Source organism: Eleginops maclovinus, chromosome 22 (assembly GCF_036324505.1).
Source record: "Eleginops maclovinus isolate JMC-PN-2008 ecotype Puerto Natales chromosome 22, JC_Emac_rtc_rv5, whole genome shotgun sequence".
In the NCBI taxonomy this organism is placed as follows: domain Eukaryota; kingdom Metazoa; phylum Chordata; class Actinopteri; order Perciformes; family Eleginopidae; genus Eleginops; species Eleginops maclovinus.
This window is the reverse complement of record NC_086370.1, coordinates 7,394,523-7,407,452: the sequence shown is the minus strand read 5'-3', so window position 1 is coordinate 7,407,452 and position 12,930 is coordinate 7,394,523. Positions and strand designations below refer to the sequence as shown.

The following is a 12,930-nucleotide window of genomic DNA, read 5'->3' as shown; positions in this document are numbered from 1 at the left end:
TACCTGCACAAATAAGGATTTTTGCAAAGAAAACATACAAATAATTGTCCTTTAAGAGTAACTTTTAAGTTTAAAACAAACATGGTTTAAAATGTTAAAATATGAAGATTTGCTGCTTTCCTTTTGATTTTGTCATTGTTGACACATTGCGATATAATTATATCAATATTTTTACAAACCAACATTTCGTTCATTGATAGAATAAGATCTCATGAAATTATTACCTACTATAACAACGACTCACATTGCCGTCACAGGGGACCTTTTTTTTAAATGCGTCCACCTCTGGCTGTGAGCAACATTTGATTACTGAGTCATAATGTGAGAGGGGAGTTTACCTAAAGTGATGACTCCGTGCGCTCTGACTTTGGTCGGCATTGAGTTTGCTTTGAACTGGGACAGAGGCAGAGACGCTGGCAGCTCCTCCTGACACCCTGTCAATCACCAACAGACACAATAACAACACATTAATAAATGTATTTTTTACTGTACATTTTTAAAGCCCATAAATGAGATTTTTCTTAAATATTGGACATTCCTAAAGTACTATGGAATAATACACTTTGGCACAAATCAATGCAGTCCTCTTAGGCAAATACCTTTTAGTATCAAGTTCTTCTGTAATATTATACAAGAAAATTAGTAATGGGCTAGATTCCTGGATTATATATGGTATCCATCTTAGATTACACAACCCTTACACACTTCATTCAGGTTCCTAGCGATCAGAACCCACAGGGAAGCATATTCTTTGTATTTGTTTTTCATAGATGTCAGTCCTTCCTACCTGCCAGTTTTTCAGAATGTGTTGCGAGGACAGACTCTACCAGCAGCACCGTCCTCTTGCTAACCTTGGCAGGACAGTGCAGTGACGCCACGCCCAGAGTGTGGAGGTGTTTGACCTGGACGAGAAAGCATTTTATGCAAGTTATGAGATATGTCCATTTATAGTTCGCTATAGTCAGTTTCAGTCTCCTCACCTAAACATACTCACAGCAGCCCTTTATAGCAGAGAACAACAATATGGTGGATTGAGTTGTTTAAAATGGTAGTTAGGGGACTGAATAGAGGTGTAATAAGCAGAGTAACATGAGCACCAACTTGCTAAGAGTCTTTAAGGTTGCGAGTCGGCCTTTATAGCTGACCTTTTGCCAATCGCACTGCATTGTTAGGGAAGAAATGTGTCTATAATAAGTATAATTATCTAATTTGATCCACAACACCATCTAGGAAAAGAGGCTGCTATTAAACCTGCATGTTAAAGAAGGAGTCAGGAAAAGATAATGAAGGGTCAGAGCTCACCATCAGCTCCTCGTTCAGGTTTTGGGCCCCCTTTTCACTCAGAATGATGGGGGCCAAATAAGCCTCGCAGACCGACACCAGCTCGCCACAGTGCTGGTTCAGAAAAGCCTGAAGGAGACAAAGTAAATCACATACCATGCCACATGGCTAGTTGAAACTTGGGATGAGTATTTTTTCGATTCAACAGTGAGAAAGGACAGAAGCTGACATCATATTGGGAGAATATGTGTAAAGATTTTAATACTGAGACGTTGTTTTTTAAAGCATTAAACATATGATCGTGAAAATACTGATTGGGCTCTTTCAAGGACAGAAGCGCTAAGTGATCTGCGTGATCCAAGAAATGACAGTGTACAGTGGGGCAAAAAAGTATTTAGTCAGCCACCAATTGTGCAAGTTCTCCCATTTAAAAAGATGAGAGAGGCCTGTAATTTTTATCATAGGTATACCTCAACTATGAGAGACAGAATGAGAAAAAAAAATCCAGGAAATCACATTGTAGGATTTTTAATGAATTAATTGGTAAATTCCTCGGTAAAATAAGTATTTGGTCACCTACAAACAAGCAAGATTTCTGGCTCTCACAGACCTGTAACTTCTTCTTTAAGAGGCTCCTCTGTCCTCCACTCGTTACCCGTATTAATGGCACCTTTTTGAACTCGTTATCAGTATAAAAGACACCTGTCCACAACCTCAAACAGTCATACTCCAAACTCCACTATGGCCAAGACCAAAGAGCTGTCAAAGGAGACCAGAGACAAAATTGTAGACCTGCACCAGGCTGGGAAAACTGAATCTGCAATAGGTAAGCAGCTTGGTGTGAAGAAATCAACTGTGGGAGCAATTATTAGAAAATGGAAGACATACAAGACCACTGCTAATCTCCCTCCATCTGGGGCTCCACGCAAGATCTCACCCCGTGGGGTCAAAATGATCACATTCATAGGTATACCTCAACTATGAGAGACAAAATGAGAAAAAAAAATCCAGGAAATCACATTGTAGGATTTTTAATGAATTTATTTTCAAATGATTGTGGAAAATAAGTATTTGGTCAATAACAAAAGTTCATCTCAATACTTTGTTATATACCCTTTGTTGGCAATGACAGAGGTCAAAGGTTTTCTGTAAGTCTTCACAAGGTTTCCACACACTGTTGCTGGTATTTTGGCCCATTCCTCCATGCAGATCTCCTCTAAAGCAGTGATGTTTTGGGGCTGTCGCTGGGCAACACGGACTTTCAACTCCCTCCAAAGATTTTCTATGGGGTTGAGATCTGGAGACTGGCTAGGCCACTCCAGGACCTTGAAATGCGTCTTATGAAGCCACTCCTTCGTTGCCCTGGCGGTGTGTTTGGGATCATTGTCATGCTGAAAGACCCAGCCACGCTTCATATTCAGTGCCCTTGCTGATGGAAGGAGGTTTTCACTCAAAATCTCACGATACATGGCCCCATTCATTCTTTCCTTTACACGGATCAGTCGTCCTGGTCCCTTTGCAGAAAAACAGCCCCAAAGCATGATGTTTCCACCCCCATGCTTCACAGTAGGTATGGTGTTCTTTGGATGCAACTCTGCATTCTTTCTCCTCCAAACACGACGAGTTGAATTTTCACCAAAAAGTTCTATTTTGGTTTCATCTGACCATATGACATTCTCCCAATCCTCTTCTGGATCATCCAAATGCCCTCTAGCAAACTTCAGACGGGCCTGGACATGTACTGGCATAAGCAGGGGGGACACGTCTGGAACTGCAGGATTTAAGTCCCTGGCGGCGTAGTGTGTTACTGATGGTAGCCTCTGTTACTTTGGTCCCAGCTCTCTGCAGGTCATTCACTAGGTCCCCCCGTGTGGTTCTGGGATTTTTGCTCACCGTTTTTGTGATCATTTTGACCCCACGGGGTGAGATCTTGCGTGGAGCCCCAGATGGAGGGAGATTAGCAGTGGTCTTGTATGTCTTCCATTTTCTAATAATTGCTCCCACAGTTGATTTCTTCACACCAAGCTGCTTACCTATTGCAGATTCAGTTTTCCCAGCCTGGTGCAGGTCTACAATTTTGTCTCTGGTCTCCTTTGACAGCTCTTTGGTCTTGGCCATAGTGGAGTTTGGAGTATGACTGTTTGAGGTTGTGGACAGGTGTCTTTTATACTGATAACGAGTTCAAAAAGGTGCCATTAATACGGGTAACGAGTGGAGGACAGAGGAGCCTCTTAAAGAAGAAGTTACAGGTCTGTGAGAGCCAGAAATCTTGCTTGTTTGTAGGTGACCAAATACTTATTTTACCGAGGAATTTACCAATTAATTCATTAAAAATCCTACAATGTGATTTCCTGGATTTTTTTTTCTCATTCTGTCTCTCATAGTTGAGGTATACCTATGATAAAAATTACAGGCCTCTCTCATCTTTTTAAATGGGAGAACTTGCACAATTGGTGGCTGACTAAATACTTTTTTGCCCCACTGTATATGGCAGGATGTTTAACATCCTAGAAGATAAGCATGACATGCTGTTATAGACATGTGATATCTCTGTGACAATGTTATGATGTTTAGCCTCTAGGGCAGGGATGTCCAAACGGTTTTCACTGAGGGCCGCATGCAGAAAAAAATATGAAGGTCTGGGCCCCTGACTAAAGGCGAAGTATATTGCCTCATAAGTTAAGTTATAAGTTAGCAAAATCAATCAAATGTAGGTCAATTATGCTTGATACTTGAATATGCTTTAAGAAAACAAACAGCATACATCTTACTCTCCGTACGGTTGACTTCATTTTGTTACAACAAGTGGTCGCAGATATGCAAAATATGAAGGGGATGTGTTTCAAGCTTACTATGTAAATAAGTTATTAGGCATTTATATAATCAAATAGATATGTTTCTTAGGTTAAAATACAGTTTCTCAACTTAAATTGACTGAAGTTAATTGAAAAGTGGGCTAATTAACACATTTATACTCTAAGGTATTGTTACATATATATTTAAGAAGTACATTATAAGACAAGTACAGAATCATGTGTGGGCCATACTCCATTATACTTTTAGAATTTGCCAATAAAAACGGTCCACGGGCTGCTGTTGGCTCGAGGGCCGTATTTTGGATTTTGGCATACGACAAGCATGATCATTTCTGATGAGGGCCTCAGCTGTCTTGCCCAAAGCATTCAATACTGCCTTGAACCAATATTTCTCCATCTTGTGACTGTGGAACGCCCTCTCTTGTATAAAAGCAAGCGAAGGACACTGATCGGGGAACTAGTTGTACCATATTGCTGTATGTGAAGACTATTTCCATTCATGCAAGAATAAAAATACATGTCTCCTGATAATTGAAACTCAAGCCGGTGTCGAGCGAGATTTTTCTAACAAGAAAAAACAGTCTGTTTATAACTAGTTGTAAAGTGGCAAGATCTCCCACCTGAGTCTGTTTGATATCTTCACTACGGCCGAACTGATAGAGAGTCTCCACAGCGGCACAGATCACCTCCAGAGGCAAAGAGAACATTTTCAGCCAAGTCATGAGGTCCCCTGGAGAGACAGAGAAAGAAGAAGCTTGATAAATGTAATAAAGACAAAATGGTATAACTTCCAGCCTGGTCCTCTCAGTCGTCAGGGCTAGACTTCCAGGAACAAACATCCAACAGAATCTTTACATTAAAAACATCACAGAATAACACCAACAAATGTATGTAGAGCTGAATTTTACAGGTAACTAGTAGCCGTAACTGAATATATTTTTAAAGTAACACACCGCATGTACTTACCAATTATCCTGTCTCTGGTATCTGGGTTTAGATGTGTGGCGATGTCTCCCACCACACACAAGATGTGACAGCTGGTTGTCACAGGAACATCATTTGAACTAAGAGCCAAAAAAAGAGAACAATCCTTTCAGCTGAAATCTCAGCAGGAAGTAAATCGTGAGCTAAATAGTTTGTCCTTCTCACCTGATCATGGTGTCCCAGGCGTCCAGGATCTTCTCATAGGGCAGTCTGGAGGCTGAAGCGGCGACCTTGGAGAGCAGCAGCCAGGCCCCGGAGGCGTGATGCGCCTCAGTGTGTGAGATCAGGTTGGTGATGAAGGTCTGTGTGAACTTGTTCTGTTGGGACCAGATGGCGAAGGCCCTGTTCAAATATCGGCTAGGGACAGAGGACAAGAAACAAGGTCAACAGCAACGATCATGATGGTCATTCTTAAGCAAATATGTTACTCTCAGGGGCCTGGTCTCTCAACAGATTTTATTACATTACTTAGTTGACTGTCAATTCTGATTGATCAATTTGGACATTTCAGAGGTTAATATGACAGTAGTACAGACCGCTGTGTATTCTTTAGATAATCTATCGATTTATATATTGTTTATAATTGCATTTAAACTTTAGTACAGTTTTTCTCAAATTGAATTGTGAACATACATATTGCAACTTTAATGTTTTTCCTCCTGGTAATCATTAAAAATAGGCCATTAACAAATAAAATAACAGGAAGACCAACCTGAGGTTCTTGCACTCATGACAGAGCAGGGCCAGCAAGTCCCAGGTCAGCCTCTGACCGGCATCCAGGTGTCGGCTGGCAGAGTATGGTTTGATTGTGCTGAGCACCACCTGATCCAGAACCTCCAGGGCCCTCTCCTGCACCGAGCTCTCTGGGTCCATCACAGCCGGCAGCACACCCTGCAGCCACGCCTTCTGCACCACACTGCACTCTGGTCTCGCCTGGTGTTCAGAGGAAAGGAGTAAAACACTTTAGAATGTGCAACACATTTTCTCCTCTCCTTGGTCTTAGCCCTGTGGCTGCTGGCCGAGACTCACAGTGAGCACCTCTCCCACACACTGCAGGGCTTTCTTCTTCACGGACACAGCCGGGTCTCTGCAGCACACCGACAGCTTCTCCAGGTTCTCCCAGCTCATGGGGACCACGTTGTATTTCAGGAGACCCACCAGGGCCTGTGGAGGGACGACAAAGCACCAAAATTAAAGGTCACCTGGGTGTCTCTTCATTTAGCACAATGATAGTGCACACAAAGCCAGGGTCTAACACATTTATGGGATCAGATATTGTACTGATCAATATTGGGATTTGTTCCAACTCAGTTTCAGATACCTGCAGTGCCGACTTCCTCACGTTAACCTTTGAGTCTTTCACGCGCCGCAGGAGAAGAGCGAGGTTCTCTCTTGCTGCATCAAAAATATACAATAGCACATTTATTTTTGTCAATGTCAGACTTTGAGTGTACAAAATTACAACCACATGCAGGTTATAAAAATCTTTTGGATGTGAGCTGAGGATGGATTCTCACCCTCACAGTCGGAGTGTTCATTGCTGCTGATCTCCACAGTCCTGAACGGCAGAGTGCGGAACGTCTTCTGAGTCTGCTGGGAACTTCCTGAAACAGTCACAAGGAACCGCTAACTTTCTTATAGCTAACTCATTTTACAGCTACCTGTTACATATCCTAGAGATACTTTTGATTTTACATTGACAAGTTTTAGCAACCTTGTGTTTGCAGCCTCAAAGAAGTTATCCTTTGAAAATATGGCAGACAAGAGAATAAATCTTATTTTCTAGCCCAGGTTGGGCGCTAAAAAAAAGCTTAGTACCCTGAGAAACACCATCAGCCTGTGTAGTCAGTCAAATAGGAAAGTGTGTATAAAAACGTAAGAGTGTACCTTCTGTGATATCCCCTTCCAGCACTGTCTGGGCTCCAGCTACACAGAGTGAGAGAAGACATGTTACTTTAGTGGAAACAGCTCATGAAACAAACTGAAAATACATACAATTTGCTCTTATGTTCCCTGATAATTAAAAGAGTTGTGTTTTCATACTTCAGTTCTACAAAGTGCAATGTTTACTGAAACTGGTCCTGGTTTAAAGTCCAACACTAGCCCAATTCTGCACTAGTGTTTCAAACTGAATTTATCCCCACTGGCAGAGAAGAGGTTGTGGACGGCCCGGGTGACATTTGGGGAAGGCAGCTCCAGACACTGGGCGAGGCAGGCGAGGGTGTGTCCTTGAACCGTTGGGGAGTCGTCGGACCGCCGCGCGAAAAGCAGACTCTGGATCAGGAACCTGTGAGGCAGGAAGCAATGGAGCTCCGGGTCCTGACACTCCTCCGGCTTCCTCTCTGGCTGCTCCAGCAAAACCATCACCACGTCCACGGAAAACAGCCGACTCGCCATCTACAGGAGCCAGCAAAGCAGATTAGACACATGAAGAATATTTTGACTCTGAAGTAGAATAGGGTATCTTCCTGTAAACCTGAAATGCTCATGATCAATATCGATACAGAATATACAGATGTGTCGCGGTGAGAAGCTTCACCTTTGCTTTTCTGGAGAAGTAGAACAGCCACTTGATGAAGCGGGCGTAGTCTGCACCTGTCATCTGTGAGGCCAACATGCCCACAGCCTGGGCTCCATGGTTCCTAATCTCACTCTTCTCCACCATCTAAGAATCCACAGCAGAAACATTTCATTACAGTTATTATAAAGCATCAGCTAATTACCAAGAAACAGCAAACGATTCCAGTATAGGACAACATTGGACAGCTGATGCTGCTGTGCCACTTGTCATAATAAATTGACGTTGCTTTGAGAAGACGCTCTTTTTTTTGGCAGGATTAAGACACGAGGGATGGAGTGGATGAGTTAAAAACAAGATGTGCAAACTCGGAATTGAAAAACAAACTTCTGAACTTCACACAACAGCTGAGTGTTTGCTGGAGGATATACCTGGAAGCAGATGTGCTGCAGGAGGATTTGCAGGAAAGGCAGTGCCAGCTCTTTCAGCTCCTCCACAAGATGACTGTAATCACAAACACAGAAATCGGATACAAGGTCATTTATAGGTCGAGAACTTCGGGTGACAGTGGGATTATGCTGTTCAACTATCAGGAATTCCATCATTTCCTGAATATGGACACCTTGTCTGGCATTTTCTCTTACATATCTAGGGACTCTGAATTGCAAACGTACAGATAAATCAGGAATTAATAATAAATATTTATATAACAGCTCTTCATGCATTGTGTTGGTTAAAACAAAAGCCCAATTTCATTTTACAATAATTGTCAATCAATTGATTAATTGAATTAATTAAAATGTTCACTTGAGTCAAATTTAAAGTTTACCAAATAAAGTGGACGGCCTGGTCGCGGGTGGAGAGGACGGCCAGGCTGGGTACAAGGGGGGTGGGCTTCCCTCTGTTGCCTTTGTTCATCATCAGGATGACGTAGAGGAGTTGATGGAAAAGCCTGCGCAGAGACTGCACAACAAACACATCAGTTAGATTAGAAACATCTCTCCGTTGTGACTTTAAACAAAGAGAAAAACAACATTTTCATCTAGCTCTTTGTCCCTGCAGTGTGGGGAGTGTGTGCCGCACCCCATGTGTCTCCTTGCACCTACACCGGGGGATGTTCCATCATAATCTGTTATTAATATTTACATTTGAATGAGGATAAGACATGTCCAATAGCATTTTATTTATTTATATACAAAGCAAGCTGGAGTTAACAGACGAATATTCACTTTTTATGTCCACGAAACAGATGAAGGATTCTTTTTCCAATATAAGCGAAGGTCAGTAAAACCCTGCGTTCATTGGCTAATATGAACAACGCTATTTTAGAATTGTTGTTTTTGCATCTCTTTTAACCGTTTTAATCATTTTTGGGGGGGTGAACTAAAATACCAGAGCTACTCCAGCCAAATATTTGAAGACAGTAAACAACTCTATTTTTTATTAATAAAGTTGACATTTAAACCTCAGTGTGAATACTATTGACCCCTCCCCCTATAGACCACAATCATTGGATCTTACTTCCTTCTGTTCTCCGTGTTTCGGCGAGCAGAGCAGCTGCAGGCCGTAGAAAGCCATCTCGGGAACACTCCTCAGCTTGTTGATATCTCTGTGCAGAAAAAAACTGTCAGCTGTTTCATATCCTGAATAAATCATCCAACAATACAGAGAGAACAGGAAGAAAACTCACTGATGAGCCGAAAATTGTGACCCTCCAACCACCGGCTCAAAGTATAGCAACCTGCTGAATATCTGCAGAGGAAAAGCAAACTTGAAACACTGTTGGGAATGGGTGTGTGTGTGTGTGTGTGTGTGTGTGTGTGTGTGTGTGTGTGTGTGTGTGTGTGTGTGTGTGTGTGTGTGTGTTATGATATGATACGATGGACTTATATGTTACCTGTGTGAGGCTGCCGGCGCTCTGAGGCCTGTCTTTGAGTGGAAACGTCTGCAGGAGTCTGAGGAGGCTTTGAACCAGCTGAACTACAGCCTCTCTGATCTTCATCAGGTCCTGACCAGAGAAAGAAAGCTCTTCTTCGTCTTCCTCTTCATCTGCCTCATCCACATCCATCTGAGGATAACAGAGACAGGAACTCTCCTAAATATATTTATTCATTTTAAAACTAAATTATTTTCATGTGCACTACGTTAGATACCACATAATAAACCTCAGTAGATGTAATGTAAAAGTGTTCAGTGACCTTTAATATCAGGCCGAGACTATAAATAATCCATCACAGTGATCATCTTCTTCTTTTTTTAAAGACTATAAGAACAGGATTGTCAACTTTACATGATTAATCTCACAGCATGGCATTTTTTCCAGAGGTCAAACTTCAACTTTCTTGGTTGTGATTTATGTCATATCCTACAATCCTTACCTCTGCATTGTCTTTCCGTTGAGGTTTGGAGCGTTTGCCCTCTGCCTGAGAGCTCTTCAGGCCGTCCTTCTTGCGCTTCTTCCCGGAGTCCTGGGGCCAGCAGTGAGAGGTTAGCTCTGAACACGTGTCCAACAAAACCTCATGGAAAACTTTGTTGGCGATGCTCCCTGGAAGAAACAAAAAGGTTTGCCTCATCAATAGAAATGTCATGTTTTACCTAACAAGACAAAACACTCAAGACGATGTTGTGACAAGGAGAACCGAGAGCGGAGCTAGGCTATCCAGCTATGACGTACATTAATGCTGTTCCACTACCCAGCATGCTCCTTCATCACGGATGAAGCAGTTGCATTTAACAGGAAGACCCAGGACAGAGCTCACTATTTTTTTCTGCCATTATCGTTAAGCGCACTATAACCTTATCTTACTTTTATAGTTTTTATTCTCAGTCTTTTCCTTCTTTTTATCTTATTGCTATTATACCCTTTATTTTAAGTGTGAATAACCTTATAAGTAAGCACATTGATTCAGTTACATGTTTCCTCCTGCAAAATAAAAATAACAAAGTCAAGATAGTCCTTTAAATTACCTTTCTTTAATTTTCATCTCCGATTATCTGGAAAAACTGTTAGTTTTTTTCAAAACTGCTTCCAAATACAACTTTGACATTGTAACTGCACTGAAACTATATGCAGACCTCTTAAGGGTGTATATTTTTCAGATTTCCTCACCTGGTATTCCCAGCAGCAGCAGGTAGATGGAGGCGGCGTGCAGACTGCTCACCCTCTGCTGGATGTTGGCTGTTTTAGCTTTTCCTCTCAGGACAAAGAAGGACAGCACAGCCACCAGAGACTTGATGGACACCTGGTTCTCGCCCAGGATCGCCCAAATACTCTGCAGGGCATCGTGGGAGACACATTTATAGAAGGACAGTGCTTATTGCTTCAACCAGACAGGAGAAAACATAAACACCAATCAATACAAACATCTAATGTCAGCTATGTGGCCAACAAGATGGATGAGCTGCTGATCTAATGCATCTCTGCACATCCTTTACTGTCCCTCACACAGGCTGTCAGTCTGATAACCAGATGATCACCTCAGTCACTCTGATAACCAGATAATCACCTCAGTTAAATTACAGACATTTTAAATGATACCACAAATGAGTGTGTTATCATTTAATATACACACTCATTTTGTTGTTATAATCACACCACAGTCAAATATGTACATGAGCCGCTGTATATATGCTGCAGTTTCATGTCTGTAGGGATTTGGCTTGCGAACCAAAGGGTCGCCGGTTCAAGCCTCAATTGGACCAAGATACAGGGTGCTGAGTGGTAGTTGGAGAGGTGCCAGTTGATCTCAGGGGCACTTACGAGGTGTCCTTAAGCATGGCACCAAACCTTGACACCTCTCCACTAGGTTCTGTTTGTGCATGCGTCTATTTCGGGCCTTTGTGTTTGATGTAATCAAATAACACCCAAGTAAAACATGTATTTTTCTTCAGGGATTATTAAAAGTATTTAACATATCCAAACGTTACTAGAGTAACACATGTTAAACAGCCTGTATCCCCTTCATAGTAATCCTATCTGTGTACAGAAGGAGCAGGATGAGTTTTACCTGTGAGGCTCCATCTACATCTGCAGACTGTTGTTGTTGGTCAGCAGCATGGACCAGTAAACACTGGTACAGGGTCTTAAAGGACTTGTCTCCACTGACTGTGAGCTCATCCTCTATGCTGTCCTCCAGTTGTTCTCTCTCTGTGAACTCTAAGTCCCACATTGCGTTCACCCATTCTGAAAATCACAAGGTATTATCAAATTCACTAAAGTGACACACTACCACAACACTGAACTTTGGAGAATTCTGCGGGAAATAAAAAGCTGGTTAATGTTTCAGGGCCAGGACTAAATGTATGAAAAACAACATTTAGAGATTTATCTTCATTTAAACCAACATTAAGGTGTTAGGGTTTGGTTCAGGGTTACTCCAACAAGCACTTTCAGAAGTGGTTTATACTTTGTAACGCTACAAATTGGCTAAAGCACCTTCACAGTTGTTTTGCAGAAATAGCCACTGACATGCAACACTTCAGATCTAATTTCTGAAGTTCCGTTTTACCTGTTTTGCTTCCAAAGCAGCAGGCAATGTTTAATTGGAAAGTATGTAAACTAAGGTAGGACAAACAACCCGGGAATTAAGTAGGTTATGTTTACAGCATGGCCAAAAGTACACGATTTATTTACTCCCCATTAAGCCATAATAGAAGGTCGTTTCCACCATACATAAAATACAAAATGTTACCTTCCGGAATTTGATTTAACTTCAGAAACTGCAGAGCAGATATCAAATCCATCTTGTTTTGAATCATCCCGCCCGAAACAACAGACTTCTACACATGCGCAGTGAGGAGTTCTTCTTCTTTGTTTGAAATGGCAGACTACTAACAAAAGGTGCATACCGCCATCTACTGGACTGGAGTGAACTACAACAATAAATAAGTAAAGGAATACGTTTTGAACATGTAACTGTTTGTCCTGTTTTTACAGACAGTCCTTCGTTGGTTCTATTTCTACACTGAACATGCTACAACATCTACACATTTGATCAAAATGTGTCTTTTTTACTGTCGAAAAAGTACGCTATTGTGGAGTCCTTTCCTGATCTTACAGTAGACAATATAACGGGTTCTCTTACATTTAAAAGGTTTGGCAAATTGGAATCCAATGCAGAAGCACGTAAGGGATTGGCTCAGTGAAGTTATTGTTCATTTTTATGAATCAATCTGTTAAAAGAGAAACATTAAAAAAATAGATATGCATGTATTGAGCTCCATTTCAATGTTTTGATTGACTTGGACGACAGATTTTTTTTTCAAGAATCAAGAGTTTTTCTAGACTCTTGACCTTTTTTGTATTTATGTTGATTGGGAATTGTGTTTATC

At 41.6% G+C, this 12,930-nt stretch overlaps 1 protein-coding gene across 2 annotated transcripts in view; it reads right to left on the bottom strand.

Moving 5' to 3' along the window:
* ncapd3 (non-SMC condensin II complex, subunit D3) overlaps positions 1-12,354 on the bottom strand; it is a 29,653-nt gene extending 17,299 nt beyond the window's left edge. For both annotated transcript variants that reach the window (XM_063875554.1, XM_063875555.1), the window contains exons 1-22: positions 12,291-12,354; positions 11,607-11,782; positions 10,709-10,871; positions 9,978-10,144; positions 9,497-9,667; positions 9,290-9,351; positions 9,121-9,208; positions 8,429-8,562; positions 8,031-8,103; positions 7,621-7,746; positions 7,226-7,478; positions 6,969-7,007; positions 6,599-6,685; positions 6,403-6,476; positions 6,111-6,245; positions 5,794-6,014; positions 5,247-5,438; positions 5,064-5,161; positions 4,718-4,827; positions 1,303-1,410; positions 788-902; positions 339-434 (exon numbers count right to left, since the gene is read on the bottom strand). In XM_063875554.1, the coding sequence (XP_063731624.1) occupies positions 339-434; positions 788-902; positions 1,303-1,410; positions 4,718-4,827; positions 5,064-5,161; positions 5,247-5,438; positions 5,794-6,014; positions 6,111-6,245; positions 6,403-6,476; positions 6,599-6,685; positions 6,969-7,007; positions 7,226-7,478; positions 7,621-7,746; positions 8,031-8,103; positions 8,429-8,562; positions 9,121-9,208; positions 9,290-9,351; positions 9,497-9,667; positions 9,978-10,144; positions 10,709-10,871; positions 11,607-11,782; positions 12,291-12,342 (2,740 nt within the window). In that variant the 5' untranslated portion in view covers positions 12,343-12,354. The remainder of the gene's footprint in view (positions 1-338; positions 435-787; positions 903-1,302; positions 1,411-4,717; positions 4,828-5,063; positions 5,162-5,246; positions 5,439-5,793; positions 6,015-6,110; positions 6,246-6,402; positions 6,477-6,598; positions 6,686-6,968; positions 7,008-7,225; positions 7,479-7,620; positions 7,747-8,030; positions 8,104-8,428; positions 8,563-9,120; positions 9,209-9,289; positions 9,352-9,496; positions 9,668-9,977; positions 10,145-10,708; positions 10,872-11,606; positions 11,783-12,290) is intronic.
* Between the last annotated feature and the right edge of the window lie 576 nt (positions 12,355-12,930).